The sequence below is a fragment of the Mustela lutreola genome, chromosome 17 (genome assembly GCF_030435805.1).
Source record: "Mustela lutreola isolate mMusLut2 chromosome 17, mMusLut2.pri, whole genome shotgun sequence".
NCBI classification, from domain to species: Eukaryota; Metazoa; Chordata; class Mammalia; order Carnivora; family Mustelidae; genus Mustela; species Mustela lutreola.
In genome coordinates this window covers 23020961-23046051 of record NC_081306.1, presented here as the reverse complement: position 1 = coordinate 23046051, position 25091 = coordinate 23020961, and the positions used below count along the sequence as shown (strand labels likewise).

At 59.4% G+C, this 25091-nt stretch overlaps 1 protein-coding gene across 3 annotated transcripts in view; it reads right to left on the bottom strand.

Annotated features, from left to right (window-relative positions):
• Positions 1 to 6267: 6267 nt before the first annotated feature.
• LMF1 (lipase maturation factor 1) overlaps positions 6268 to 25091 on the bottom strand; it is a 93466-nt gene continuing 74642 nt past the window's right edge. Inside the window, exons 6-10 of one of the 3 annotated variants that reach the window (XM_059155472.1) lie at positions 14472 to 14655; positions 14203 to 14356; positions 13905 to 14088; positions 13153 to 13265; positions 6268 to 10540 (exon numbers count right to left, since the gene is read on the bottom strand). In XM_059155472.1, the coding sequence (XP_059011455.1) occupies positions 10285 to 10540; positions 13153 to 13265; positions 13905 to 14088; positions 14203 to 14356; positions 14472 to 14655 (891 nt within the window). In that variant the 3' untranslated portion in view covers positions 6268 to 10284. Of the gene's footprint in view, positions 10541 to 12637; positions 12858 to 13152; positions 13266 to 13904; positions 14089 to 14202; positions 14357 to 14471; positions 14656 to 25091 lie in introns of those variants that run through there. The other 2 variants (XM_059155470.1, XM_059155471.1) reach the window with 2 other exon arrangements.

The following is a 25091-nucleotide window of genomic DNA, read 5'->3' as shown; positions in this document are numbered from 1 at the left end:
TTGAGGGAAAGCCAATGCCAGGAATGCATGGAGCCCCCTCAGGTGGCCTCCACTGGTCCTAGGGACAAGGGAAGGAAGCCTAGTGGTGACAGAGGTGTCGTCACCTAGAGGTGACAGAGACCGTGGTGTGTCTGTGCTGTTGGCAGGCAGGGCCTCCTGAGGCTTCCAGGGCTGCTGCCTCCACCTGGAGGCCCTCTGTGCTTTGCTGCTCTTCCCCCACCCCAGCACTCATGGATGATAGGGGGTGTCCCCCTTGGTGACTGTGTCTTGCCGCTAAGATCCTGTGACACCAGTGAATGTGGAATGAGCCAGTGGGCTGTGTGCAGTGGTGGCGATGGGCTCCTGCCTGGGCTCATGGCTCATGGCCGCCCTGGGTGGGTCTGGCCAGTGCAGCTGCCGATGGGGCAGGGGGCTGGCGGCCCTGCAGACAGTTACTGTCCTCCTGGCACTTTCCGGGGCTCTCGGAAAGCTGTGGCCAGCACACTGGTGGGCATCCTGAGGGGGCACAGGGGTGGGTCAGCGAGACTGAGGGTGTGGGCGCCGGCGGGCCATGGATGCCCCCACCTCACCCCCGGGCTGGTGGACCTCCCTTTGGAAGGGGCGTCTGAACCCAGAGGGGTTCTTCCTCTGGCATCCCGAAGCTCGTGGGGAGCTCCCTGTAGGGGGAAAGGGCGGCCGATGCCTTGGGCACATGGCTGCCCCTTGGGGCAGATGCCCTTGGCGTGGGCGCCCCCGCCGCAGGCCCCCAGGGCGGACGGTCGGTCTGTGCGGTCACTCCCGGCTGCGGGTGCTCCAGCCGCTCGTGCCATCTGGGACAGTGTGACACTGGCACACGTGGCCGTCGGTGCTGCCGCACATTTGTGTGCACATGTCTGGACGTGGGGGCGTCCCCGCCGCGGCCGCGCTCACGGGCCCTCACCAGTGCCCTCGCTGTCTCTGGGCATCCTTTGCTTTCTCTCCCCAGGGCATGGGCGTCCCTCCTCCTCGGGAAACTCGAGGACACAGGTCAGCCCGCCGCCCTAGTCTGCAGTTCCCAGCCCCACGCTCGGAAACCAGAGGCTTTCTCAGAGGTTTGGCAAGAATCTGCCGCCGGTCTGCCCGGCCTGCATGTGTTCCTCGTGGAAACCTTGAGTGCTGGCGACAGTGCGGCTGCCCGGGCCCCGCCTCTGAGTCCCCAGACTCCCCCAGTCCCCAGTGGCAGGGATGGGAGTGGCTGGGCGAACTCTCCTGCCTCTTCGTGGGTTGGCTTCGCCCGACACCCTGGGCTGGGAAAAGCGGAAGCGGCAGAGTTTCTGGGTCAGGGACCCCGTAGGTGTCCAGCGGCGGGAGCAGTGCTGGGATGGGGACGGGCAGGTCCCCTCCCAGCAGGTAGGTGCGCAGAGCCTGTTTCCCCTTGGCCAGGGCAGAGCCGGTCCTTGGGGTCTTCGTCGGGGGAAACGGCGTGTTAAGTCCGTCAGGCAGTCCCCGTACCCCTGAGCCTGCATGGCCGTGGGAGAGCGTGGGTGCTGCCCGTGACTCTGCCTCTTCTGCCTGGTGGGCAGGACTGCGGCGGTGCGTGGGTCTGGGGGCCTCGCCGTGCTGTCTGGGGAGGAATTTGCAGAAGAGCTCTGAGGAGTGACTTTCTCTAGACCTGCCCTTGGGTGGGGGCTGGGGGAAGCCGAATCCCACCAGTGCGAGCACCGGGCCTGTGACCCTCGCCCTCTGTAGGTGGAGGCCCCGCCTCCCATGAGTGCCCAGCTGAGGCCGCCAGGAATGTGGTGACCCAGGCATTCCTATGTGTTGACAGTGAGATGCCTGCCCCCGGGTGTGGGTGAAGGGTCTCAGGTGGTTCCTGGCTGGGTGCTTGGGCTTGAAGGGGGCCCAGGACTCACGAGGGCAGGTGGGGTCAGGAGGCCAGACGGTGCTTGGGAGGGCAGCGCCCAGACAGCTGTTGCCCCTGCTTCTCTGCTCCCCGACCTTGGTGAGGCTGCTGTCCCAGGAGGCACCTGGCCCCTGCCCCCCAGGTTGGAAAGGAGGGGAGCTCTGAGTGGCCGTCCTGGGTATGCGGGCTCTCTTGGGCCCAGATCTCTGCCTCCACTGTTGCTGGGTGTGTCAATTTCTGGGGACAGGGGATCTGGGGTCGCGTGGTCTTCTTTTCCCTGTGCCTGTTTCCTCTTACTACAAGGACCAGACACTGGATTCAGGGCCCGCCCTCCTCCAGCATGACCTCTTCTTAGTTAATTACACCTGCAAAGACTCTTTCTGGAGAGTCATGTTCTGAGGTTCTGAGTTCTGGGGGACATCACTGAACTCCCTACAACTGATGCCTGCCCAGAGATCCCCAGAGGAGGCCAGAGGAGGCCTCCGGGCAGACTTGTGAGCCAAGACCCTGCTCGGGGCGGTGGTCAGCAAGGGAGGCCTCAGCGCTGGTGGCCGTGTGGGGATTGGGGGAGAGCAGCGGGGCCGGTGGCCCCCTGGGCTGGTTGGGGGTGTTGGCTGGCTTGACCCCCAGGGCAGTGCGGGAGCTCTGAACATGCTGTCTACTTCCGTTTGACGGGGCAGTGACAGGCCACGCTGGACGCGGTGCCCGGTGACAACGGACAGACAGAGGGACCGAGCCCAGCCCGGCAGCTTGCTCTGCGCCAGCCCTGCAGCTGCATGATGGCCACAATGGACTGAGGGCCATTGATGGAGACACAGTCGGGCCCTGATAACTCACTAATGGCGCTCGGTATTTTTTCATGGAGAAGAATTGCGTGAGTGTGAAGACCCGGAGGGGAGATGACGGAGAGCCTTGAGCCCACCCCTTAAAGGAACAAGGCGGTTCCCCCCCTTCCCATGTGGCGCAGACAGCTGGCTCCTTAAATATTAATCGGGGTATTGAGATGCAAATGTGCGCCCAGCACAGAGAGGCCTGCAGCTGCAGGGCTGGCGCGGTGGCCTCCGAGGCCCAGGTGCAGCAACGGCCAGCGCCAGGAGGAGGTGCCTCGCCGGCGACCCTCCCTGAGGACAAAGGCATCAGTTGCCCCTCAACAGGAGGCATCATCTGGTCTCGTTGGCTTTGCCTGTCACTGCTTTCCTGGCTTTCGGTCTACCTTGCAGGTAGACGTGGGTGGGAGCAGGGCGGCTGGCCGGTCCTCGGTGCTGTGTGACGCTTTGTCGGGTTCGCGCGTGTCCCTCTGGTTTTACGCTGCCTCTGGGTAGCTACGTGCACGCTCACGGGGGGACCGAGCCACCGGCCTGGAGCCCTTTCTGGAGAGAGGGGGCACGCGAGGCTTTCCCAGTCCCTGCCGGGGCTGGAGCAGGTCCTGAGGCTGCTTAGAAAGAAGACAGAAGACGCTTTGAAAGAGTGGGAATGGAGGGTGGGGAGGGACAGCAACAAGCCGTGGTGCCGTCAAGACACACAGGAAGACAGGGACTTAAGGACACCGGGACTCAAGGGGACGCACGCATGCATTCTGCTTACACTTTCTTGCGTGTCTGTGAAAAGACCCGCCATGTGGCGCCTGTTGTGGCAAACATACTGGAAACAAAGCAGGCTCTCATGCTTGACCACGGAAACATGGGTTTTCTTTTTAAAATATTTTCGTAATTGGAACTCACGCAAGAGTCCACAGACCATGTGCTCGCGAGAACTTGACCGAGTGTCCGTTGAACCAAGAGCCAAGAACCAGACCCCTGGTGGCCCCAGCGTCCGTCCGCGTCATCAGCCTGGCTGGGTGGGGCCCCCAGTGCTCCCCGCGCATCTGCGCACGTCAGGACGCCGCCTGCGGCCCGGCACACCCGCGCCACTCACCCCGTCTGCCCGACCTTGCAGACTGTCCTCCTCTCTGCTGGAAGCGATTCCACGAGCGCCAGTCATCCGTCCTGCTCTTGGCGATGAGTTGTTGGCCGTTTTTGTCTTTAGGAGCAGGGCTGCTGTGACCCTCGGTGGCGCCTCCTTGGGGCACCTATCCACGCGTCCACTGTGTACACACGGAGGGTGGGGAGCTGCTGGGCCCCACAGGCATTTCAATTGCTCTGTGTCTCCATCAGCACATGGCATCGCCACTGCGTGTCGGGGATGTTTCAGGGTCTCTTTGTCATCTTTTGTTTTCAGAAACAACTTTTTTGAGGTGCAGGTGGTAGCGTACAGGAGCCAGTGCTGGCCCACACGGCTCAAGAGCTGGCCCCTTAGCCTTCTCTGCTATGCACTGAGTGATGACATGTTGCTTGCTTGAAACCGGGTGCAGTGGGTGTACTTAAGTTGTGGAAATTAAAACACTACAAATCAGAGCTTTGTTTGGAGGGTCCGTTGCAATTTACACAAAATGCACCTACTTTGGGAACCTGAGTGGCTCAGTTGGTTAAGCAACTGCCTTTGGCTCAGGTCATGATCCTGGAGTCTTGAGATCGAGTCCCACATTGGGATCCCTGCTTGGTGGGGAGTCTGCTTCTCCCTCTGACCCTCTCCCCCATGCTCCTTCTCTCTCATTTTCTCTCAAACATTTTCTCCCACTTTAAGTGTACAGCTTCATGGATTTGGCAAGTGTGCACACCATGTTACCCACCATGTGGCTGAGATAGAGTGTTTCCAGCCCCCCACATCCTCCCTTGTTCCTGCTTCCCAGTCAGCCCCTCCCCAGCATGGCCCTAGGTGATCACTGACCTGTTTTCTGTCACTGCAGCTGAGGCTTTTTTTCTTCTTAGAGTTCCACATAAATGGAATCCTTTGGTGCATATTCTTCTGTCTCTGGATTCATTATTAGTTCAGCATGGTTCTGAGGTTCAAATGTGTTAACGCATGTCAATAAAATCTGTCGCCGGTGGATACAACGCAGTGGACTTGTCCCCTCTTCTGCTCATGGACCCTTGGGCTGTTTCTTAGTTCTTGGCTACTCTGAATAAATCTGCTAAAGGCATTGCTCACAGGTCTGTTTCCTCATGTCTCTTGGTAGATATGTAAAATGGCTGGGTCGTATGGTGGAATATGTTTAGTGTTTTCGCTAAACATTTGCACCTTTTTCTGGTCTGACCAGCAGTGCGGGAGTGTTTGGGCTACTTCTCTCCATTAAATGTTGGGTGGAACAGACCGAGTGTGTTTTCTCATCTAAGTCACCCCAGCCTGAAATTTTCTTTGTGAGGTTTTTATTCACAAATTCAATTCATTTCATTGTTATGGGGCTCCTTGGGTTTTGTTTCTTTCGTTGTTGTTGTTGTTGTTTTAAGATTTTATTTATTTGACAAAGATCACAAGCATGCAGAGAGGCAGGCAGAGAGAGAGGGAAGCAGGCTCCCTGCTGAGCAGAGAGCCCAATGCAGGGCTCAATCCTAAGACCCTGGGATCATGACCTGAGCCGAAGGCAGAGGCTTTAACCCACTGAGCCACCCAGGTGCCTCGGTTTTGTTTCTTTGTAACTCAGTTTTAGTAACTTACATCTTTTGTGGAATTGTTTTCATTTCATCTAGTAAGTGAAATCCATGAGAATGAAGTCGATAATATTCTCATTTCCCTTTCAGTGTCGTAGGACCTGTAGTGATGACTCTGCTTTCCTTCTTGGTACTGATGACCTGTATTTTCACTCCTTTCCCCTTGATTTTGTAGCTAGACGTTTATCTATTTCTCTAGTATTTTCAAAGGACCAGACTGGGTTTCATTGGTTTTGTTCTCAAATGTTTTGGCCCTGAAAGGCTTCTGGTTTTATTCAAAGGCCATTTAAGGAGTCCTACATGTCTTCAGGACAAGGTGGTTCTTTCCCACAGTCTGCTGCCCACCCAGCCAGCTCAGTCCCAGTGGAGCAAGGTGGCCACTCACCTTGGAGAGGTGAGGCAGAACCCCATCTGTGCTAGTGTCGAGCTGATTCCAGGTGAGGGCAGGGCAGGCAGCCTTGGCAGAAAGCTATCTAGACGGCAAAAGGTTTATGTGTCGTGTAAGCATGGCTGCTCTTTACTCAAAATTTCCATAACCAGTCGGTAGCTGCACATCTGTAAGAGAGTTCATGTGTTGTCGTATGTTGGCCCTGAACACCCACTTTCTGTCTCACTGGCTGAGCACCCCCTTATGTTTTGGCCTTAAGAGAATCTAGCCCCGCGCACTTAACACAAGAGAGACAAGTGTTTTATCTGCTTAGCTGCCCTGTACGCCCACTAATTCTTGGCAATGTGAGGTCTCCTGGCCTCTGAGAGAGGGAGACCTAGGGCCTTGGGACACTTAGAAATTTTTTTTGGCTTCTGTTTTATTTTTAAAAATTGAGGTCAAACTGACATTAGCACAGAGTTACTCGTTTTTTTTTTTTTTTTTAAAAGATTTTATTTATTAGACACACAGAGAGAGATCACAAGCAGGCAGAGAGGCAGGCAGAGAGAGAGGGGGAAGCAGGCCCCCCACTGAGCAGAGAGCCTGATATGGGGCTCAATCCCAGGACCTGAGATCATGACCCGAGCTGAAGGCAGAGGCTTAACCCACTGAGCCACCCAGGTGCCCCCAGAGTTACTCGTTTTAACCACCAGTTGGTGGCATTTAGTATATCAGTGTTTGGTCATCACCGTCCCTGTCGAGTTCTAAACTGTTTGATGCCCTCAGAACGAACCCCTCTCCCCATGATTTGGTCACTCTTCCTTCTCCCCTCACCCCAGCCTTCGCAATCATTAATTTTTCCGTCTCTACACACTTACCTGTTCTAGATATCTCACATAAATAGAACTGTATGGTAGGTGAGCTTTTGTGTCTGGCTTTTTACTGAGCATAATACTTTCAAGGTTTATCCACATTTTGGGCACCTGGGTGGCTCAGTGGGTCGAGCCTCTGCCTTCGGCTCAGGTCATGATCTCGGGGTCCTGGGGTCGAGCCCCATATTGGGCTCCCTGCTCAGCGGGGAGCCTGCTCTCCCCACCCCCGCCTCTATGCCTACTTGTGATCTCTTTCAGATAATTAAAATCTTAAAATAAAAAACAAACCTCAGCCATGCAAGTGGGTGTGGAGTAGTACCTCACTGTGCTTTTCATATATGTATTATACTGACTAAAGATGCTGAGTATCCTTTTGTGTGCTTTATGGCCACTTGTGTCTCTTCGTTGGAAAAAAGGGCTGATCAAGTCCTTTTTTTAAATTAAAGATTTTATGTATTTGTCAGAGAGAGCAAGCATGCATGCGGGCGAGCTCAAGCAAGTAGAGCAGCCGGCAGAGGGAGAGAGAGAAGCAGGCTCGATGCTGAGCGGGGAACCTGATGTGGGGCTCGATCCCGGGAGCCTGAACTGAAGACATAGGCCTAACACACTAAGCCCCCCAGGCGCCCCGATCAAGTCCTTTTGAACTAGGGTTTGTCGTCTTTGATGCTCAGCTGCACAAGTTCCATGTATGTCCTGGATACAAGACTCTTACCAGGTAGATGATGTGCAAATATTTTCTCCCACTCTGTGGCTTGTCTTTTCACTTTCCCGATAATGTCCTCAGGTGCACAAAAGTTTTAAATTTCTTGTTGTCCAGTCTATCTGGTTCTCCTTTTGCTGCTCCTGCTGTTGGTGTCCTCAGAATCCATTGTTAAATTCATGTTTTCTTCTGGGAATTTTATTGTTTAATTATTTTTTTAAAAGATTTTATTTATTTATTTGACAGATCACAAGTAGGCAGAGAGGCAGGCAGAGAGAGAGGAGGAAGCAGGCTCCCTGCTGAACCAGAATCACCCCATGTGGGGCTTGATCCCAGGACCCTGGGGTCACAACCCAAGCTGCAGGCAGAGGCTTTAACCCAGTGAGCCACCCAGGCGCCCCTTTTCTGGGTTGATTTCCGAGCGCCCAGCTCCGTTCTTCAGTACTCTAGCTCTTGCTCTCCCGCCCAACTGCCCTTTTCCCACGAAGCGGTCGTGGCATCCTTGTCAAGAATCATTGACCACTTGAGTGAGGGTTCATGAGGCTTCCGTTCTGTTCCTCTTGTCCACAGGTCGGTGGCCGCGGCAGGACCACACCGTTTCGATGGCTGTAGCTTTGTATTAAGTTTTCAGGTCAGGAAACATGAAGCTTCCACTGTCTTTCTAACAGTTGTTTCTATTATTTGCGGCCCTTTGCGGTTCCCTGTGAACTTGAGCGCTGGCTCCGTTTCTACACAGCAAGGCCGTTGGAGTGTCCGGAGAGGGTTCGCTGGGCCCGCAGACGGCCTTGGCTGGTTCCACGTCTTGTCACTGTTGTCCCCAGCTTGCAGGCATGCGTCTCTCCCCTGTCCTCCGCCTTGTTCACGGCAGGTTTCAGCTGCATCACGTGGCTCTCAGCGTGTAGATGTTTTGCCTCCTTGGTTCAGTCTTTTTTAATTTTTTAAATTTTTTTATTTTTTTAAAAGATTTTATTTATTTGACAGAGATCACAAGTAGGCAGAGAGGCAGGCAGAGAGAGAGAGAGAGTGGAGGAAGCAGGCTCCCTGCTGAGCAGAGAGCCCGATGTGGGGCTCGATCCTAGGACCCTGGGACCATGACCTGAGCCGAAGGCAGAGGCTTTAACCCACTGAGCCACCCAGGTGCCCCTGGTTCAGTCTTTTGGAAGGTGTTTTTTATTATTGTTGGGTGCAGTGGTGAGTGAGCCTGTTGTCATGGTTTCAGTTTCCGACTCCTCGTCGCTGGTCTTCGGTGCTGGTTCTGTACCTGCCGCTCTGCTCAGCTGGTTCGTTAGCTCTAGCGCATTTCTTTGGTGGATCATTGGGATTTTTTTCTAGAGGATCATGTCATCTGTGAATTAGAGGTAATTTTACTTTCTTTTTACTTTATTAAAACTTTATTTTAAAAAATTTTTTATTTTTAAAGATTTTATTATTTATTTGACAGAGATCACAAGTACACGGGGAGGGGGGAGCAGGCTCCCGCTGAGCAGAGAGCCCGACACAGGGCTCGATCCCAGGACCCTGGGATCATGACCTAAGCCGAAGGCAGAGGCTTTAACCCCCCAGGTGCCCCTGAAACGTTTTAGTGTTTTGACCAGCGGTGCTGGCTGGAACTTTAGTCGCCGTTACGAGCATGGACGGCAGCGGCCTCTCTCGTCTGTCTGGCTCTGCAGGAAGGTCTTCACGTTCACTGTTGGCTGTGGGTTCACTGATGACATTTTATGATCACTATTATTCCAGAGTGGCTTTGCTCATGAACGGGCTTTGGATTGTGTCAAATGCTTTTCCTGCGTCCGTCGAGAGGACCGTGCCCCCCCACCCCCCCACGTTCTGTGGGCGCGAGGGACCCACCGATCCCACCTGGGCACGGCGCGGCGTCCATCTGTCATGCTGCTGTTTCGTTGAGGGCGTTTGCTTCCGGCAAAAATCCTGAGAGATGCTGGCATCTTGGGGTTAATCAGGGTAAACCAGGCCTGAGAGAGGAGTCGGGAAGCGCTCCCTTCTCTGATTTTGGGGAGCGTTTGGGAAGGGCCAGCGCCCGTTCTTGCCCGTCCTGGGGAGCACACAGTGAGGCTGCCTGGGCTAGCACTGTCTCTGGTGGGAGGCGTCTACACGGATGCCTCTTCACACTGTGAAAGTTGGCGACTTCGTCTCTTCCTGAGTCACTTGCGGTGGCTGCGGGCTTCCGGGATTTCGTCCACTTTGCTGTGGGGATCTGGTTCTGCTGCCGCCACTTCATGGTGTTGTCGCGGCTCCTGGGACCTGCGGAAGGTCCACCACAGTGGCCCTGATTTCCGCTCGCTTTCCCGTGGGTGTTTCCACTCCCCGTCAGGGAAGCTAAAGGCGCGACTGTTTCATCTTAAAGGTCTGTTCGTGGCCGTGAGCCCCATTTCGCAGTGGGGTTTGGAAGCTGTATCCCCCGGGGCGGAGGCGTCTTCATGCTGCACGCAGGGCAGGGGTCGACATGGGGAGCGGACCCAGGGAGCAGGGGGCTTCTGGGCAGAGGGAGGCAAGCAGCCACCGGGGGACCGCGGAGGCCGTCCTTCCTCGAGCCGGTTCGCGTCTGAGAGGGACGTCAGTCTGAAGGGTGCTGTGGGGCGTTGGGGCCGAGGTGTGGGTCGGTGGCAAATGCTGGGGGGACAGCGGAGGGGACAGCCCCACATGCACTCCTCTGGCAACCAAAACTCCCACCTCTGTTGGTCTGACACGTTAACGGGGAGATCAGCATTTCTAGAATTCCGGGAAGGCTCGCTGTGTCTGGCAGAGCCTGCGGCTGGGGCCTCCAGCTGCGTCTTCCTGAGAGCAGGAGGAGGAATAGAAAGAAACGGGAGTTTTCAGCCCAAGATGGCAGCGAGCGAGCACTGGGACCTGTTGGACGGACCAGCAACAGCAGAGCTGACAGGAAAACCCTGTGTCGGGGCTTTGAGACTGATGAGGAGGTAAGAGGGGAAAGGCCAAAATCAGCATCGGGAATGGAGAAGGGCCATCTCGCCCAAGTCAGGGACCGCTCCCAAGGTCACAGGGACACGAGGCGAACAGTGGGAGTAGTTGCACCAGAAACCGAGTGGAACCGTCGGGGGCAGGAACCGCTCGGTCTTCGGGCCCAATCTGGGCCAGTGGCGGTGACCCGTCACGTTCTTGGGTTCACCGTGGTGTCTGTCCTCCCGCAGCAGGGGCCCGCAGAGCACAGGGCCGTCCCAGGTCAGGTGCCGAGCACTGCGAGAGACCCGACGCCCCCGCAGCTCTCAGATCTGAGTGAGGTGCGAACCCTCCCGGTGGCCCAGCAGATGCCTCCGCCCGATGGCTGGGGGGAGGCTGGCGCACATCCTGCCTCCCACACGGCCCCTTGTGTAGTAGTGGGATCAAGAGGGCTCGGCCCCCTGGGTCAAGCCCCTCCCTTAACCTTGGTGGCCCCCCCCGCCCGCCCGACCCCTGGGAGGGTGAGGGCAGCGTCTCTGGCGTGTTGACGAAGCCTGAGCCACTGCTTCTGCCACATCTGGTCCTCGCCAGCGGGGAGGAAAGGATGTTCTCGGTCCGCCTGGGCACAGCGGTCCAGCGGCCCCTCAGCCCTGGTGGGGAATGGTGGGCTCACATCTCGTGTCCCCGAGCCACCCTTCTTGTGTGGAAACTGCGGATTCCAAGAGAGGGCAGGGTCGGGCAGAGCGGAGGCAAATGGAGTTTGGGCCTTTCCCCTTCCTGAGGTGGTGCTTGTCCCGGCCTGGATTGGTGCTGCTCGTCACTGGGGGCCGGGTCGAGCCCCCACCTGCCTCATGTGTGACCAGGAGCAGTGTGGCCCTGAGGGCTGTGTAGGTGTGTGGCTGCCGGGCTGAGCCCAGGCTTGTGCTAGCGAGCTGGGGGGACCTCCGGAGGAGCTGTGCTGACATGTGGGTGGAGACTGGGGGAGATCTGAGGGGGCTCCTCTGTCAGAGGCCCCATGGCCGGGACCCAGAGTCCCCTGCCGTGGCCTCCACGGTGAGCACGTTTGTCTTGTCCCAGGACAGGGGCGCCTCCGGGACACGAGGCCTTCTGAAGGGTACGGGGAGGCCGGGGGTGGTGCCGAGCCCGACAGAGGCCTGGAGGGGAGCCCCCAGACAGGGGTTCTGAGGCCCCGGGGGACAGGGAGTCCGGCGTGCAGCAAGGGCAGGCAGCGGCCGCCTGGGCCAAGGTGTAAGCTCCTTGGGTCCCTGCCCACTGTGGTGCCCCTAGCCAGCGGCGGAGTCCCTGGGACGGCCCCCCAGGAAGGGCCGCCCAGGCTGTGGCGGGCCGGTGCTCTGCTCTGCGGTGGCCACGGGCAGACTTGCTGGCTCCGGGCTCCCCGTCTGAGGCTGTGTCTGTTCTGAGATAGACACTGGGAGCCTGTTTCCCTGCGAGTAGGAACACGGCCTCTCTGTTGGCACCTGGACTGGCCGGCCCCCCGGGCAGGCTCTCAGGGGCGGGCGCCGCACACAGACCCGTACTTGTGCCCGCCCCGGCCAGGCCTCCTGCCTGAACCACCGTGTTCCCGCTGGGACCCTCCCTGGAGCAGCGTGGCCCTCCAGGCGGTTTTGGGTCGGGGAAGGGAGGGAGGGGAGCTGTGGGAAAAGGGAGGGGTGACCAGGGCAGGGGCTGGGCCACTGGTGCAGCAGGGGTGGGAGCTGTTTGCTCGCAGCTCACGTCAGGCCTTAGGACTGGGGCCGCACACACGTCTGGAGGCAGATGGCCCGGAAGCCCCACCACACCGGGAATACCCCGTCCCGCCCAAGCCGCAGCGGGCACGCCCAGGGACCAGGCCTGATGTCCCCAGCTGAGGCCCCTCTGCAGGTCAGGGAGTTGGGGCGGGGGGCGGGGGGACGTGGTCAAAAGGAGGGGGGAGGAGGTGGCCCACCGGAGGAGGAACAAGGGGCTTCTGTCCATGCCTCCGGATGCTGGACACGTCCCCCCTAGGGAGGCACGAAGGTTCTGAGAAGGGGGCAGGCATGAGGGGAGGAATGGCTGCCTTGGCCTCTCCCTTTTCCAGGCTTATCCTGGATGTGGGGGGATAGCCACGGGGGCCAAGAGCACAGTGAGTGGCAGCTTCCTTGGGGCCACACCAGGCAGTGAATGGGGCTCAGCTGTCCGGGCAGAAGGGCCTGACTGGGGACCCGCCCTCCCTTGTACAGCAGGTGCCAGTGGACACCACGGGGTCAGGGGCTTTACAGGGGCTCTGTGTAACGAACTCAGGACAAAAGGAGGGGACCCGCTGGCCCGGGGAGCCCCTGCTCTCTGAGCCTGCTTCCCAAGAGGTCAGGACGCAGGGCAGCAGGGCCCGGGCACACGAGCCTTCACTCCAGCAGCTGGGCTCCTGCTTTTATTGGTCTGCGCGCAGGCCCGAGGCCGCTCCTACGGCAGTTCGGGGTATGGCCACTCCCGCGACTGGAAGTAGTCCTTCAGGTCTGGGAGGCTGACCGGGGGGAAGTAGGGCCCGAGCCTCCTGCGGACCCACCACTTGCCTGCAGCAGCGTGCCGGCCCCCCGGGCGGCTGAACTTGTACCTGTAGTGCTCTCCCCGGACCCACCTGTGAGGGGAGACCCCAGGTCAGGCAGCCTGTCCCGCTGCCTGCCGAGTGGCCACTCCTCGGAGTGGCACACGGACCCGGCCCAGGGACCGCAGGGGCCCAGGTGACATCTGCAGAAGGGCCCTCAGGCCCGGAGCCCGCAGGCCCTGCGGACTGGCCATGGCTGGGGGGGCTCCCAGCACAGGGGACCTGCACCCGCACGTTGCAGGGGTTCCAAGCTAGCTGCGGGTGCCTCTGGAGGAGGGGCCCGAAAGGCTGCAGTGCACAGGGGTCCCGTGCAGGAGGGGGTACCTACCTGGGGGGCGCCCTGTTCTCGAAAGGGTTGAGGGCCAGTAGGGACAGTGCCGTTGCGTCGTTGGCCAGGAGCTTGCCTGCCAGGTGCAGGATCCACTCGTGGTGCTCGTAGGTCTGGGCGAGAAGGGAGAGGGCGCGGGCTCCAGGCAGAGCCGGGGACGCAGGGAGCCCTCTGGGGGAGGCAACCCAGCCGTGGGCCCAGGGCCCTCAGCTCCCCGCCTGCGCCCCCTCAGGTGTGATGGGGGGTCAGCCCTCCCGGCAGGTGGGCCCATGCCCGTGCCTGCCCTGGCTCACTGGGCAGGTGTCTGTGGACGGCCCCTCTTGGCGGGAGAAGGGGGAGTCCTGTGGCGGTCCCCTTCTGGGGGGGCGAGGTGGTGACCTCTCAGTGTTGGCACCTGCCAGCCCTGGGGGTCGCACGTGAGCAACCATCTGCACAGGCAGACGGGACAGGGACAGCCCTACCAGGCCTGTCCTGCCATCGCTGATAGTGACACTGTGGCCCTCTGCGTCCACAGACCCTTAATGGAGGCGGTCCAGGCGATGCGGAGACCCCACCTGGGAGGGGCCCTGCTGCCCAGAGGCAGGGCCTGTGCTTGCAGGAACACCAAGGGAAAGACCCAGAAGGAAGATGTGTGCAGTGGGGTGGTCATGTGAGGCAGTGATCGCACCCCACCAGCCACACTTCGGGCGTCCCCACTGTGGGGCCTGCAGCCTTGGGAACCCAGCCGGTGGGGAGGACAGCAGAGGCCTTACCTGGAAGGCTGCGAACCACATGAGCCAGTCCAGGCGGTAGTGGTAGGGGGAGATGAGGCACAGCCGCCGCCCTGGGTCACCGGGCTTGCACTTGAACTCATAGTCCTCCCACACGGCATCCGGCATGCTGGCGTTGAGGCTGGCCGTGCCCTGCAGGATGACCTCTGTGCGCTCCTTGGTGATGCTGTGGGGAGACCAAGGAGGGGGCTGTGGCACACGGAGGGTCGGGGGCTCCCTCAGGGCCCTGGGTCCCGCGTGTGCGCACAGGGGATGGGGCAAGGAGCTGCCGCGCCCGTACCTTCCGAAGGCGCCATACGTGTTGACGATCCTGAGAGGGTTGAAGGACGTGTTCATGACCTGCGTGGGACTCAGCAGGTTGACGACCACGGGGACACTGAGCCAGGCCACCAGGATGCCCAGGGCCACATGCACCGCCCGCCGTACCATGTAGCCTGGTGGGGGGCAGAGAGGGGAACGGTGGGCTGAGCTCTGCTCCGGGGCTCAGACCCTCGGCGGCCCCTTGCTCCCAAGCTGGGACTCTGGCTAGTGGCTCTGCTGTCCACTCACCATATCTCGGGGGGGGCCGGAGCCCTCGGGCGGCCTCCTCCTGCAGCTTCAGGACTCGGTCCTTGAGGCCGCCGGGCCCGGAGGGAAACAAGAACCCCAAGGTGGCGTCATCGAAGCAGGCCACGCTGGGCACCATGGTCAGCCAGTTCAGGAAGCTCAGGTTCCCGCTGATGATGAGGACCGCCTGGAGGGGATGGGGCAGTATCTGAGCCTAGGCCCACAGTGGACTCTGGAGGATGTGGCGGCTGCCGTGCTGGTATGGGGGGACGTCTGGAGGGCCAGGCCCCGTGCGTGCCCACGCCTCAGCTGATCGGAGGCGGTTCTTACTAGAGCGCTGGTGTGCCCCAACCTGTGGACCTTGGTTCCAGCCTCTGGGGCTGCCCGACGCCCACCCACAGACCTGGGAGCCGGCGGCTTTGTGCGGCTGGGGGCTGGAGTTTGAGTGTGGGGCCGTCGTGCTGGTGACTGTCCGCGGGTGTCCTCAGTCCTGCGGGAGGTAGATGAGGCTCTCGCTGCTCCCCCAGAAGTCAGGATGAGGGCCCCTGTTTGGCCGCCCTACTCTCCATATCTAGCAGCCCCCGAGCCATGTCCTCAGTGACTCTGCGTGAGGCTGGCCTGGACCTGGGTACATGCTGGGATGGGCGTGGCTGACCTTCCCTTCCGTGCGGCTTCGTGGAGCCCGACCTCCTCCACTTTCTGGGCACCGTGACCTGGGGCAGGCCACCATCCCTCAGAGGCCTGGAGCAGCCTTGGCTTGTGCCGCCGAAGCGTCGGGGGTGACACAGGGTCTAGATGACATCCAGCGGGCCTCCCCCGTGTCCCAGTCCCACTGGGCTCATCTGAGGACTTGGTAATAACCGGGTGGCAGCAGCGTCCCCGTGGGGCTCACCCTAGAGACGACTTAGCCTCTTGGTCTTAAGAACCAAGGTCGCAAAGCCTCTGGCCGGAGTGCGACGGCCGGGGCTGTCCTGCGTGCTCAGCCCCTTGCCCGGTGAGCTGCTGGCCGGCGAGGGGCTGCACCTGAAGCCACCTTGCACCGAGACTTCCGGAGCGTCCTTCTAGCAGCTGCATGTGTTGCAGGTTGCTTAGTGACTTAAAAATAACATCTTTGGCCTGATGATGACACCGTCGTTGGGTACTGGAGGGCGATGAGGGGACACTGTGCGCCCAGCCAGCACTCCGAGGCCGCGGCTGCTGAGGGGGCCCCTGGGAAGGAGGCGTCTGGGTGGGAGCAGGCGGCCCCACGGTGGCCTCACGGTGGCCCCACGGCGGCATGGGCTCAGGAGCCCATCGGGAGCAGTGTGTCCCTGGCCACTTGGCATTCTCTGCTCCTTAGTCTCCCGGACACACGTGGGAGGTCGCGCGTTTCTGAAGCACCCAGTGCAAAGGCTTTTCCCAGATGCTGACTCTTGTGCAAACCACCATAGAATCCCGAAGCTTCCATCCCAGACAGCTACCAACCTCCACCCTACGACCTGTGAACCGACCGCTGCCTCCTGTCATTCTGCCTGTTCCTGAACTTGGTGGGCTCTGTGGCTTGTGCGCTCGCCCCTGCCTCTGGGACCGCGCGTAGCCGGCTGGGGGCCCCGTGCACCTACTGGCCCAGCTGTGGTCCGTACGAGGCGCGTGGCCAGTGACAGCATCTCCAGGAGAGGAGTCTGCTTTTCACGAGGTTCTGAGTTACCCATGTCTCGAGCTTCACGACCGTGCTGTGCCCACGTTCTGGGCAGTGCTGGCTTCCTCTGGTGTCGGGAGCCAGTACAGGAGGCCTACTCTAAGAGCTGTAAGGGACTGAATATGATTGGCTGTTCATTTAGGTCCACTCTCGCAGGAGGTGCATGAGCACTGCATTTTGATTGGTTAACACTGCCTGTATAAAAACGCATGCGCCGAGGGTAGAGGGGAGAGAAAGAAAAAAGCGATTAAAGAAGAAGGTTCGCCGCTACGTGAGTCTCCGAGTCGTTCTTGCGGGCCGAGAGCGACAAGTGGTGCCGAAACCCGGGAATCTCATCGTGAGAGACACATGGAGTTGGCGACGATCAGGTAAAGAGTGCACCTATTTCTGTCTAGTGACAGGGAAAGTTCCTCAAGTCAAGGACGAGCGTAGAAAGCTTTCCGGGATGGGAAACGAGATGGCTGCAAAGTTCCTAGGATAAGGACGAGAGTAAAGCTTTCCGGGATGGGAAACGAGATGGCCACATATAAAATGCTGGGGCCGCTTTCTGATATCCTTAAGGCAATTGGTACTCCTTTAAAAATAAAACAGCTCATTTGTTTTTGAGAGAAGTGGGACAAACGGCTCCCTGGTTTTTGGAAAGGAGCAGAGGAGGGAAATGGCCCAAAAGCCAAAAGGTGAGCAAGATGCAAAAGGAGCTTGCAAAAAAGGAGGAAAAGCTAAAGAAGGCTATGGTGCAGCTCAAAATGCAGGGGAAAGTTATGGCGCAGCTGAAATTAAAAGCGGAAGAAGGAGCTATGGCGCAGTTACAAACAAAGACGGAAGTGGTAGATAACTTAGATCCTATGCCCATGCGCCCAGCCCCAACAGCGCCACCTTACGAGGGGCCTCCTCCGTATAAACCTTGCTGCACCAAGGCCTGCTATTGTGTGAGCTGCACCGCACGAGTGGCTGCCATAGTAGCCTCTCAGGAGTTTGGGTGGGAACAGGATTCTCATTCAGTCCTAAAATCCCCACTTACTCTAACTCCACCTTTTTTGGCTATAATTATACCTACCAAGACCCGGCACAAGGCGCGTCAGCTCACCTTCTAGATAGGTGGCTGCTCTGCAACGCTGCACAGGCATGTACAGGCTTGGAAAGCCTTCACTTTATTAATGGGTCTACATGGTGTAACTGTACGTACAACTATCACATAGGCTCTCGATTTGAAACAAATGTTACTTGCAATTGCACCTCAGCTAAGCACCTAAGTTACTCACCAACGCTCGTCTGTGTTAGAGCTCCCTTTCTCTTCATAGTTTTTAATGCTTCTACTATTAACAAGTCATCTAGTCTCTCTTGTGAGTCCCAGAATTGTCTGCTATCAGAATGTTGGAACGCCATGGTGGGAGACTCGGCAGTAATAGCCAAGATACTGACATACATCCCTATGCCGGTGCAAGTGAACTCCGATAACTTGCCTGTGTTGCTACGGCATAAAAGAGATTTTGGGAAAACAGCAGCCATTATTGCAGCTATCGCAGCATCCGCCGCTGCTGCTACTGCTGCCGTAGTAGCGTTGACAACCTCAGTACAGACAGCAGCTGTGCTCAACAACGTCACAGGAATGGTCGCTGAAGCATTGGCTACGCAAGAACAAATTAACGGACATTTGCATGCTGGGATCCTTATTGTAAATCAAAGGGTTGATCTTGTACAGGAACAACTTGATATCCTAGAGTCAATTGTGTCGATAGGATGCATACATAATATGGCCGGACTTTGTATCACCCCTATAGCTCATAACAACTTATCCTTAGCAGCTAACCTCTCTAGACAATTGGGAAATATGCTTAATGGTACCTGGAACCGTCAATTTCAAAATTTAACTAGGCAATTACGAGCTCAAATTATATCCATATATTCTACCAAAGTAACTATTGCACCTGTTAGTGAGTGGAAAAAATGTTACAGCAATCTGTTTAGTTCCTCAAATAGTGGGCCGGACTTGGTGCCATGGCTGTTCTCTTAATCACAGCTAATGTAATAATGTTACATTGGGTGTGTGGCCGTGTCCGTCGCAATCAACGACAATAACACCTCATGGTTCAAGCCATGATGGCTCTTGAGGCTGGTACCTCCCCCCAGATATGGCTAAGCATGCTAGATCGGTAGTCAAAGACGGGTAAGACTGATCCCACACCATAGCAACCTAAGACAGGGGCTCTTCGACCAGGGAGAGTACCCGATGACGGGTAAGCATGTGTGCTGAGGATTGGCAACCTAAGACAGGCACGATCTCAGCCATTATAAATAAATAAAAAAGGGGGAGATGTCGGGAGCCAGTACAGGAGGCCTACTCTAAGAGCTGTAAGGGACTGAATATGATTGGCTGTTCATTTAGGTCCACTCTCGCAGGAGGTGCATGAGCACTGCATTTTGATTGGTTAACACTGCCTGTATAAAAACGCATGCGCCGAGGGTAGAGGGGAGAGAAAGAAAAAAGCGATTAAAGAAGAAGGTTCGCCGCTACATGAGTCTCTGAGTCGTTCTTGCGGGCCGAGAGCGACACTCTGGGCTTCCGAGGATGACGACGTACCCCAGCTGTGATGTGCTGCTGTGAATCCGCTTTCTGTGCGCTGTGAGGCCAAGGGCTCTTCCTCACGTGGACTTGGGTGTGGGGCTGCAGCAGAGTCTCTGCGGGTTCCAGAACTGTCCCAGGGGTGAGTCCTGGGAAGGGTAGAGGCGGCCCCAGGCTGAGGCAGGAGAGGAAGCCGTTAACGGCAATCACTAGCCGCCACCTGCCGCCCCAGGAGCAGTGAAGATGGGAGGGGGACCTGGTGAGCTGGGCAGTGGCCAGACATGCTTCCATGGCGACTGCGAAAAATGGTGAGACCAGAACACCGCACAGTCACCCCAGAGGCTGGAGGAGAAGGGCCAGAGTTCATCCACATGCATGACCGAACGGACATTATTTCTGCAACAAGCGTGACCTTCAGAAGCCCACGGCCATCCACCAAGCAGAGCAGGCCATCCCCTCGCGCGGGCGACTGGACAGGTGTGGTCTGGCGTGGGCGGGGGTGTCGAGATCGGGCTTCCCGGCAGCCGGGCTCCCACTCGTCCTCTCCGGTGGGCCTGTCAGTACTGGGCGCTGGTCTGCCTCAGCTGTCCCCTGCAGGAGGCGACCCACGGCCAACCACTGGCCCTGCGTCTCAGCCGGGTCCTGATCCCAGCCATCAGGGACGAATGTGAGGTCCCAGACGCCAGCCTAATGAGGGTCTGGCAGGAGGAGCCGTGCTTTCGATGGGTCGTGTCAGTTTTATGGATTACGATGGCATTTTACGAGGTGTGACCTGAGATGTGTGGATTCACGGCTCTCCCAGGATTAATTTGGAAACCCAGCGTTCTTGGTTCTGAGCCCCCAAATCGATGATTTCTCATTCTTCACTGTCTGCAACACTAATAGCCCTGGGCAGCAGTCTCTCCCCCAGGTGGGGCCCTGGGGCTCCTGTCCGAGCCGCCTGCAAGCCACATCCCTGTGCCTCCTCCCCGGGGGCCTGACTTCCCAGCTCGTCTTCCCAGGCCAGCGGCCCCTCACACTCCTCTCAGCTCCCCAGTCTCTCCTTGCTGCATGAGCAAGAGACCAGGCAGGCAGGTGTCCCCGAAGCTCGGCTCTGCCTCCTCCTCTCAGGAGTCTGGGCTGCTCTGGCCGAGTCTGGCAGGTCTCTGCACGCTCACGGAAACGTCCTGTTTGTCTGGGTCCCCGTCAAGATGCCGACCACTGGCGGTCTCCGTGCAGCTCTCTGCGGCCACAGGGGAAGGTGGCGGCTGCAGCTCCCTCCACTGCTCTGTATGGCCTGAGGGCTTCTGAGATGGTGACCTTGCCTCCGTCCCCCATGGCCCGAAGCCCGTGCTTGTGCCGGGTGGGGCGCCAGGCAGGTGGGGGCCCTCACACCTGCCCCTCAGAGTCCCTGTTGAGCTGCTGGCCATCAGCAACCCCCTCAAGCCACGAGGGGCCTGTCTGGGCAAACCCTCACGGCAACCCTCAGACCGCCCGGACACACGGCCACCGTCACCAGTAGAAGGCCCGGCAGCCACGTGGCCAGGGGCCAACCTCTCCAGGCGCGACGAGCCCAGCCGGCAGCCACTCTGAGACACGGCGTCACCCCCTGGCCCCTCGCGGCCATGTTGAGAGCCCATAGCAACCCAGGCCCAAAGCCGCCTGTCGGACCGGACGCTCCTGCGGAGCGCTCCCTGCCCGTGCTCCCATGTGTCGTAGCGAGCCCCGGAAGGACCCAGTTCAGAGCAGATGGGACTGCTGCGCCAGAAGGTACTGCCGCGCCGGAAGGTGTGTCTTACCGCCTCGCCGGAAGGTGTGTCTGAGAAACGCTGAGGGGAGGGCAGACCCGCCGACCAGCCCCAGGGGCTTCCTGACAGCCCTTATACAGGACGCCCCAGCAGAGTGACCTGCCAGCTCATAGGGCCCCTCGTGTCCTGGGATGAAGTCGATGTTAAGACCATGTAAACATTTAGACTGAAACATGGAAGGCGTGGGGCCAGTCGCCCGTGGATGCTGGGCCTTGGACGTGAGTGGGAGGACGGCGCAGGGGGTGTCCTGCGGCATTGCGGGGCTGCCCTCGTGCGGGGTCGCCCACTCCCCCCTCTGGAACAAAGCCCGGCTTGGAGCGCAGGTGGTCACGTGGTGTGGGCACGCAGGTGTCGTCTGGAGAGAGAGCAGCACGCAGCCGTGGGGTCTGGCTCCCCTAAGAACGGAGCAGAGCCCCGGGGCCCTGTCCGCCCAGGCACCGGGCCTCCCTGAGTTCCATGTGCAAACCCCCAGCGGTGAGGATGGGGACAGAGGAGAGTCCAGGGAGCCTGTCCGAGGTGCCCCGTTTCCTCCAGCATCTCCGTCCTGTCTGTGTCCCTGGAACCATCTGATCCCACACTCGGGCACACCCTTCCTGCCACTTCTGCGGAGAAGAGCCCAGCAGGCATGAACTTGGGAGTTTCTGAAGACTCCCACAGAGCCATCGGTCGCTGGCGGGCCACCACTTACCATGCCCTTTCGTCCTTGATAAGTGGAGAGAGCCCCTGCGTCCCAAAGCCACGACCCTTCTGTGCCGTCACTCAGTGGCTCTCCAGGAACAGTCTGACTCTGCATCCAAGGTGACTGGCTTCTCAAGGCTCAAGGGCTTGGAAGGCGGGAGCAGTGCTGCAGCCGGACGGGGGACAGGGCTGGCGACGCTTGAGCCCAGGCAGCCACACAGATCCATGCCAGCTTCTGCTCTCCCTAGAGGCATTTAGCGGGCCTCGGACCAGGGAAGGAACCCTTGAAGGGCAGAGCTTGATGCCGGGGAGGTCAAGGCGGCGGGCTGGCGCTGTGCCGGAAGGAGGCACGCAGGCCAGTAAGCGCAGGGACGGCCAGGGTGCCCTTGCGTCTGCCAGCCACAGGGTCCCAGGCACGTGGAAGTTCCCAGAGAACATGGTGGAGACCTAGGGGAAAGCCAGGCACATAGCAAAGACCCCACCAGGCCCAGCCCCGAGGAAGGCTAAGCCAGCCCTGCCTCGGAGGCTCCGTCAGACCCGCCCGGTACCATGAGCTAGACCCGTGAGTAGGAGAGCTGCTTGGCAGGGCGGGATTCGGCACAGAGAAGGACACGGCGTCCGCACCCTCACCCACGGCCCATGGGGCTGGCGTCCCGTTGGGGCCTGAGGACCCGCGAGCCAAGGAGAAGGGCTCAGGAGAATAGATGGGAGGCGGGAGGAAACCTGGAACTGGTGGATAAGTGTGTCCAACCAGCCTCTACGAACGAGAGAGTGGATTTATGAGACGCTGTCACAAGCAGGAGAAATGCGCCAAGTGTGAAAAGAACCACACACACTCTGAGAGCGGCCACGGGCCTGCCAGCAACGGAGCGGCTCCCACCCAGACATGAGGTGAGTGGGCATGGGGACGGCAGGGCCCGGAGGCGAGGCGCCCTCTGAGCCGCAGCACGGACTGTGACGGGACCGGATGCCCGACAGACACACCGGGTGCCACGGGAAGGGAGGATGGCAGAGAAAGTACCGAGAGATCATGTCCCAGAATTCTGATTGAGGACAGTGACGAACAGATCAGAGATAACCTACGACACCACCAGCGGGATGAGGGGCAGAGTCACATGGTGAGCACGGAGGAGTGTGGCGGGGCCCTGCACAGACGGCCCTGCACAGACGGCACAGCCGTGCTGCAAGAATGCGGTCAGGCTCTGAACCGCAGTGGTAAAAGCGTCAGGAGGGTGGGGACTGGAGGACAGCGGTCGGCGGCCTCTCCGCACGGACTCCGGGCTGCGTGCAGGGACACAGGTCAAGAACAGCCCATCTGCGCGTGAATAACTTCTGGACGTCTTTTCTATTCCCTTACAGCGTAGGCGTCCCAGGGGACACACGTGCTCATGGGCAACTTTGTGTGTCCTGGGACCCCAGCTCTGGGCGTGTGGCTCAGGAGCCGGGGGAGGCAGCTCCCTCTGGCTGTTGCCCTGGTGATGACCCTCACCATGACCCATTCCTGACTCCGACCAAAGTCACAGAGGGTAGAAGGAGCAGGACATGATGGGAGGCGGAGACGGGTCTCTCTGCTCCAACCAGGAGCCTCTGGCCTCTGAGTACCTGGTCCCACTAGGGAGGGTGCCCACTCCTGTCCCTCACAGATGCTGCCCCTGCCAGGGTCCCTCCCTGACTCGAGGCTTAATGTCACAAGGCGGGGGGCGTCTGGGCCCAGGCGGTTCAGCTCTCCCATTGAGTCTCACGTGCACCTCTCCAAGTGGACAGTGGCCCTGTGGCCTCGCAGAACCCTCCGGAACAGCTGTGTAAACCGAGCGTAGGAGGAGAGGAGCATGTCCACATCCTCAGCCCTCCCCCGGAGGAATGAGCGGAAACAACCGATCTGGAGGTTTCCCTCGGACTGTTGGGCACAGGAGAAGCGTGGCCTGTCAGGACTGAGCATAACCCCCCCACTCTGTACACTGCTCCCCCCAGTGACCGGCCCCTGGCACAGCGCGGGGATTCCTCAGAATTAAGCTGCGGCCGCAAGGCTGTGCCCACACCAGAGCCCCAGACTGCCTGGGATGGCAGCAGACCAGCTGTCCGGCCATCCTCTCTGCTCCAGAGAGCTGGGCAGCGCACTGGACCCTGGAGAGCCACAGTGATACTGTGGCTCTGGCGAGGACTCCTGGGACATGCTTGGACCAGGGGATCCCCAGGTCTCTGGGGGACAGAAGGCAAGCTCCTGAGCTGGTCTTCTGGAATAACGTCCAGAGCTGCGGGCCAGCAAAGTCCAGCTTGGGCCCCGCCCTGCGCTCCTGGGGCGCCCGCTGTCCACTGTTACCCACCCGGGCAGCTGCCCCCAGGGCCGGGTCATGGCCCAACCCCGAGGCTGCTCCTGGCTGAGCCATCCACTCTTGAGCCCTGAGCCCCTCCACGTGCTGTGGGGACACTGGTGGCCTGGGCTGGGGTTCGGACTTGCCGCTGAGCCGGGTCCAGCTAACCAGTTGCCGGCCTGGAGCAGGAGTCCTGCCACATACTCTGTGGACAAGGGCACTCAGAGGGTCCCAGGTCGGAGAGCTGAGTCTGCCCCAGGGTAGCAGACCTCCTTCACTTACTCTTTCAAGTGACAGGACAACTGGCTTCTCCTTGGTACTCGTCACAGCCGGCCGTCAGGTTTGGGGGAGAGAAAGCGGGAGGTGGACACTGCTTCCCCCAGGCCCAGGCAGGTTTAGAGATTGGAGAGGGTCCCTAGCAGTCCGCAGCCAAGGTGGATGGGGGCTAATGAATACCCCCTAGTCCCCTCCCCAGGCAGCTGTCTGTCACCATGGTGACCCCAAAGCCACGCAGAGCCCCACTCCCAGCTGTGCAGGGCTGGATCGTCCGAGTTGCCTTGGTATGGGACAGCAGGGGAGGGTCCGGCACGAGGTGTTGCCCACACTGGCGGACCCCATCAGGGGCGCTTGAGCCAGCCCGGAGTCGCCTTCTGCTGGCTTGGGACCGTGGGAGCACAGGGCTCAGGGTGGGTGCGGCAGGCGGGTGGCCCTTACCTGGGGGGGGGGGTGCAGGGCTCACCAGCCCAGCCGCAGCGCTGCCCTTGAGCCCAGTCTGGTTGGCTGATGCGTGAACTGTGGCGCCCGGACTGCAGAGGGTTGCTCCACGGTGGAAGTGAGCGCTTCAGCCGGGAGAACAAGGACCCCCGAGCGTGTGCTGCTAAGTGAGGGGACGTCTGGAGAGCGAGTGTCCCGGACGCCTGCAGCCACGGGATGCCCTGGAGAAGGCCAAGTGTCAGGGGCTGCCCTGGGCTTGAGGCGAGGAGGGGTCTGGGAGCACAGATGGCTGTCAGGGTGGTGGAGGGACTCTGACTGACAGTGCGACGGACACCTATCACTAGATGTGTCCGAACCCAGAGGATGCACAGTGCCCGTGACCCTGCAGCGAACTTGTAATCCCGCTGTCCGTCTGGGCTCCTGAGTCAACGTGTCACGTGGCATGGATAGGGGGTCCTCTACTGCCGTGTCATGTGACGGTGACATTGGGACCATCCATGCTCTGTGCTGTGTCTTTCTGCAGATCTGTGACCGTCCACAACAAGAATGTTACTCCAACAGCGGTTGAAGCACGGGGGATGATAGCAGGTGGCAGGCCCGGGCCTGAGCTCTTGGGTGGCCGCGGCAGCCGCATGGGGGTGAAATCTGGGCGTGGAGTCGTGCAGGGAGCACGTCACCCGCAGGAAGCACGTGTGTAACCACTGAGTCAGAAGACGGATGCTGAGAATAATGAAAGGAAGACGAGGGAACACAAAGATGTGAAAGTCCAAAGATGCCGGCTGGGACGGCTGCTCTGTTAGGGAAGCCGCTCTGCTCTGATGCGCCGCCCATCCCAAGGACAACGTCTGCTGCTAAGTCTGCCTTCAGAAGAAATGGGCGTGGCCCAGCCGC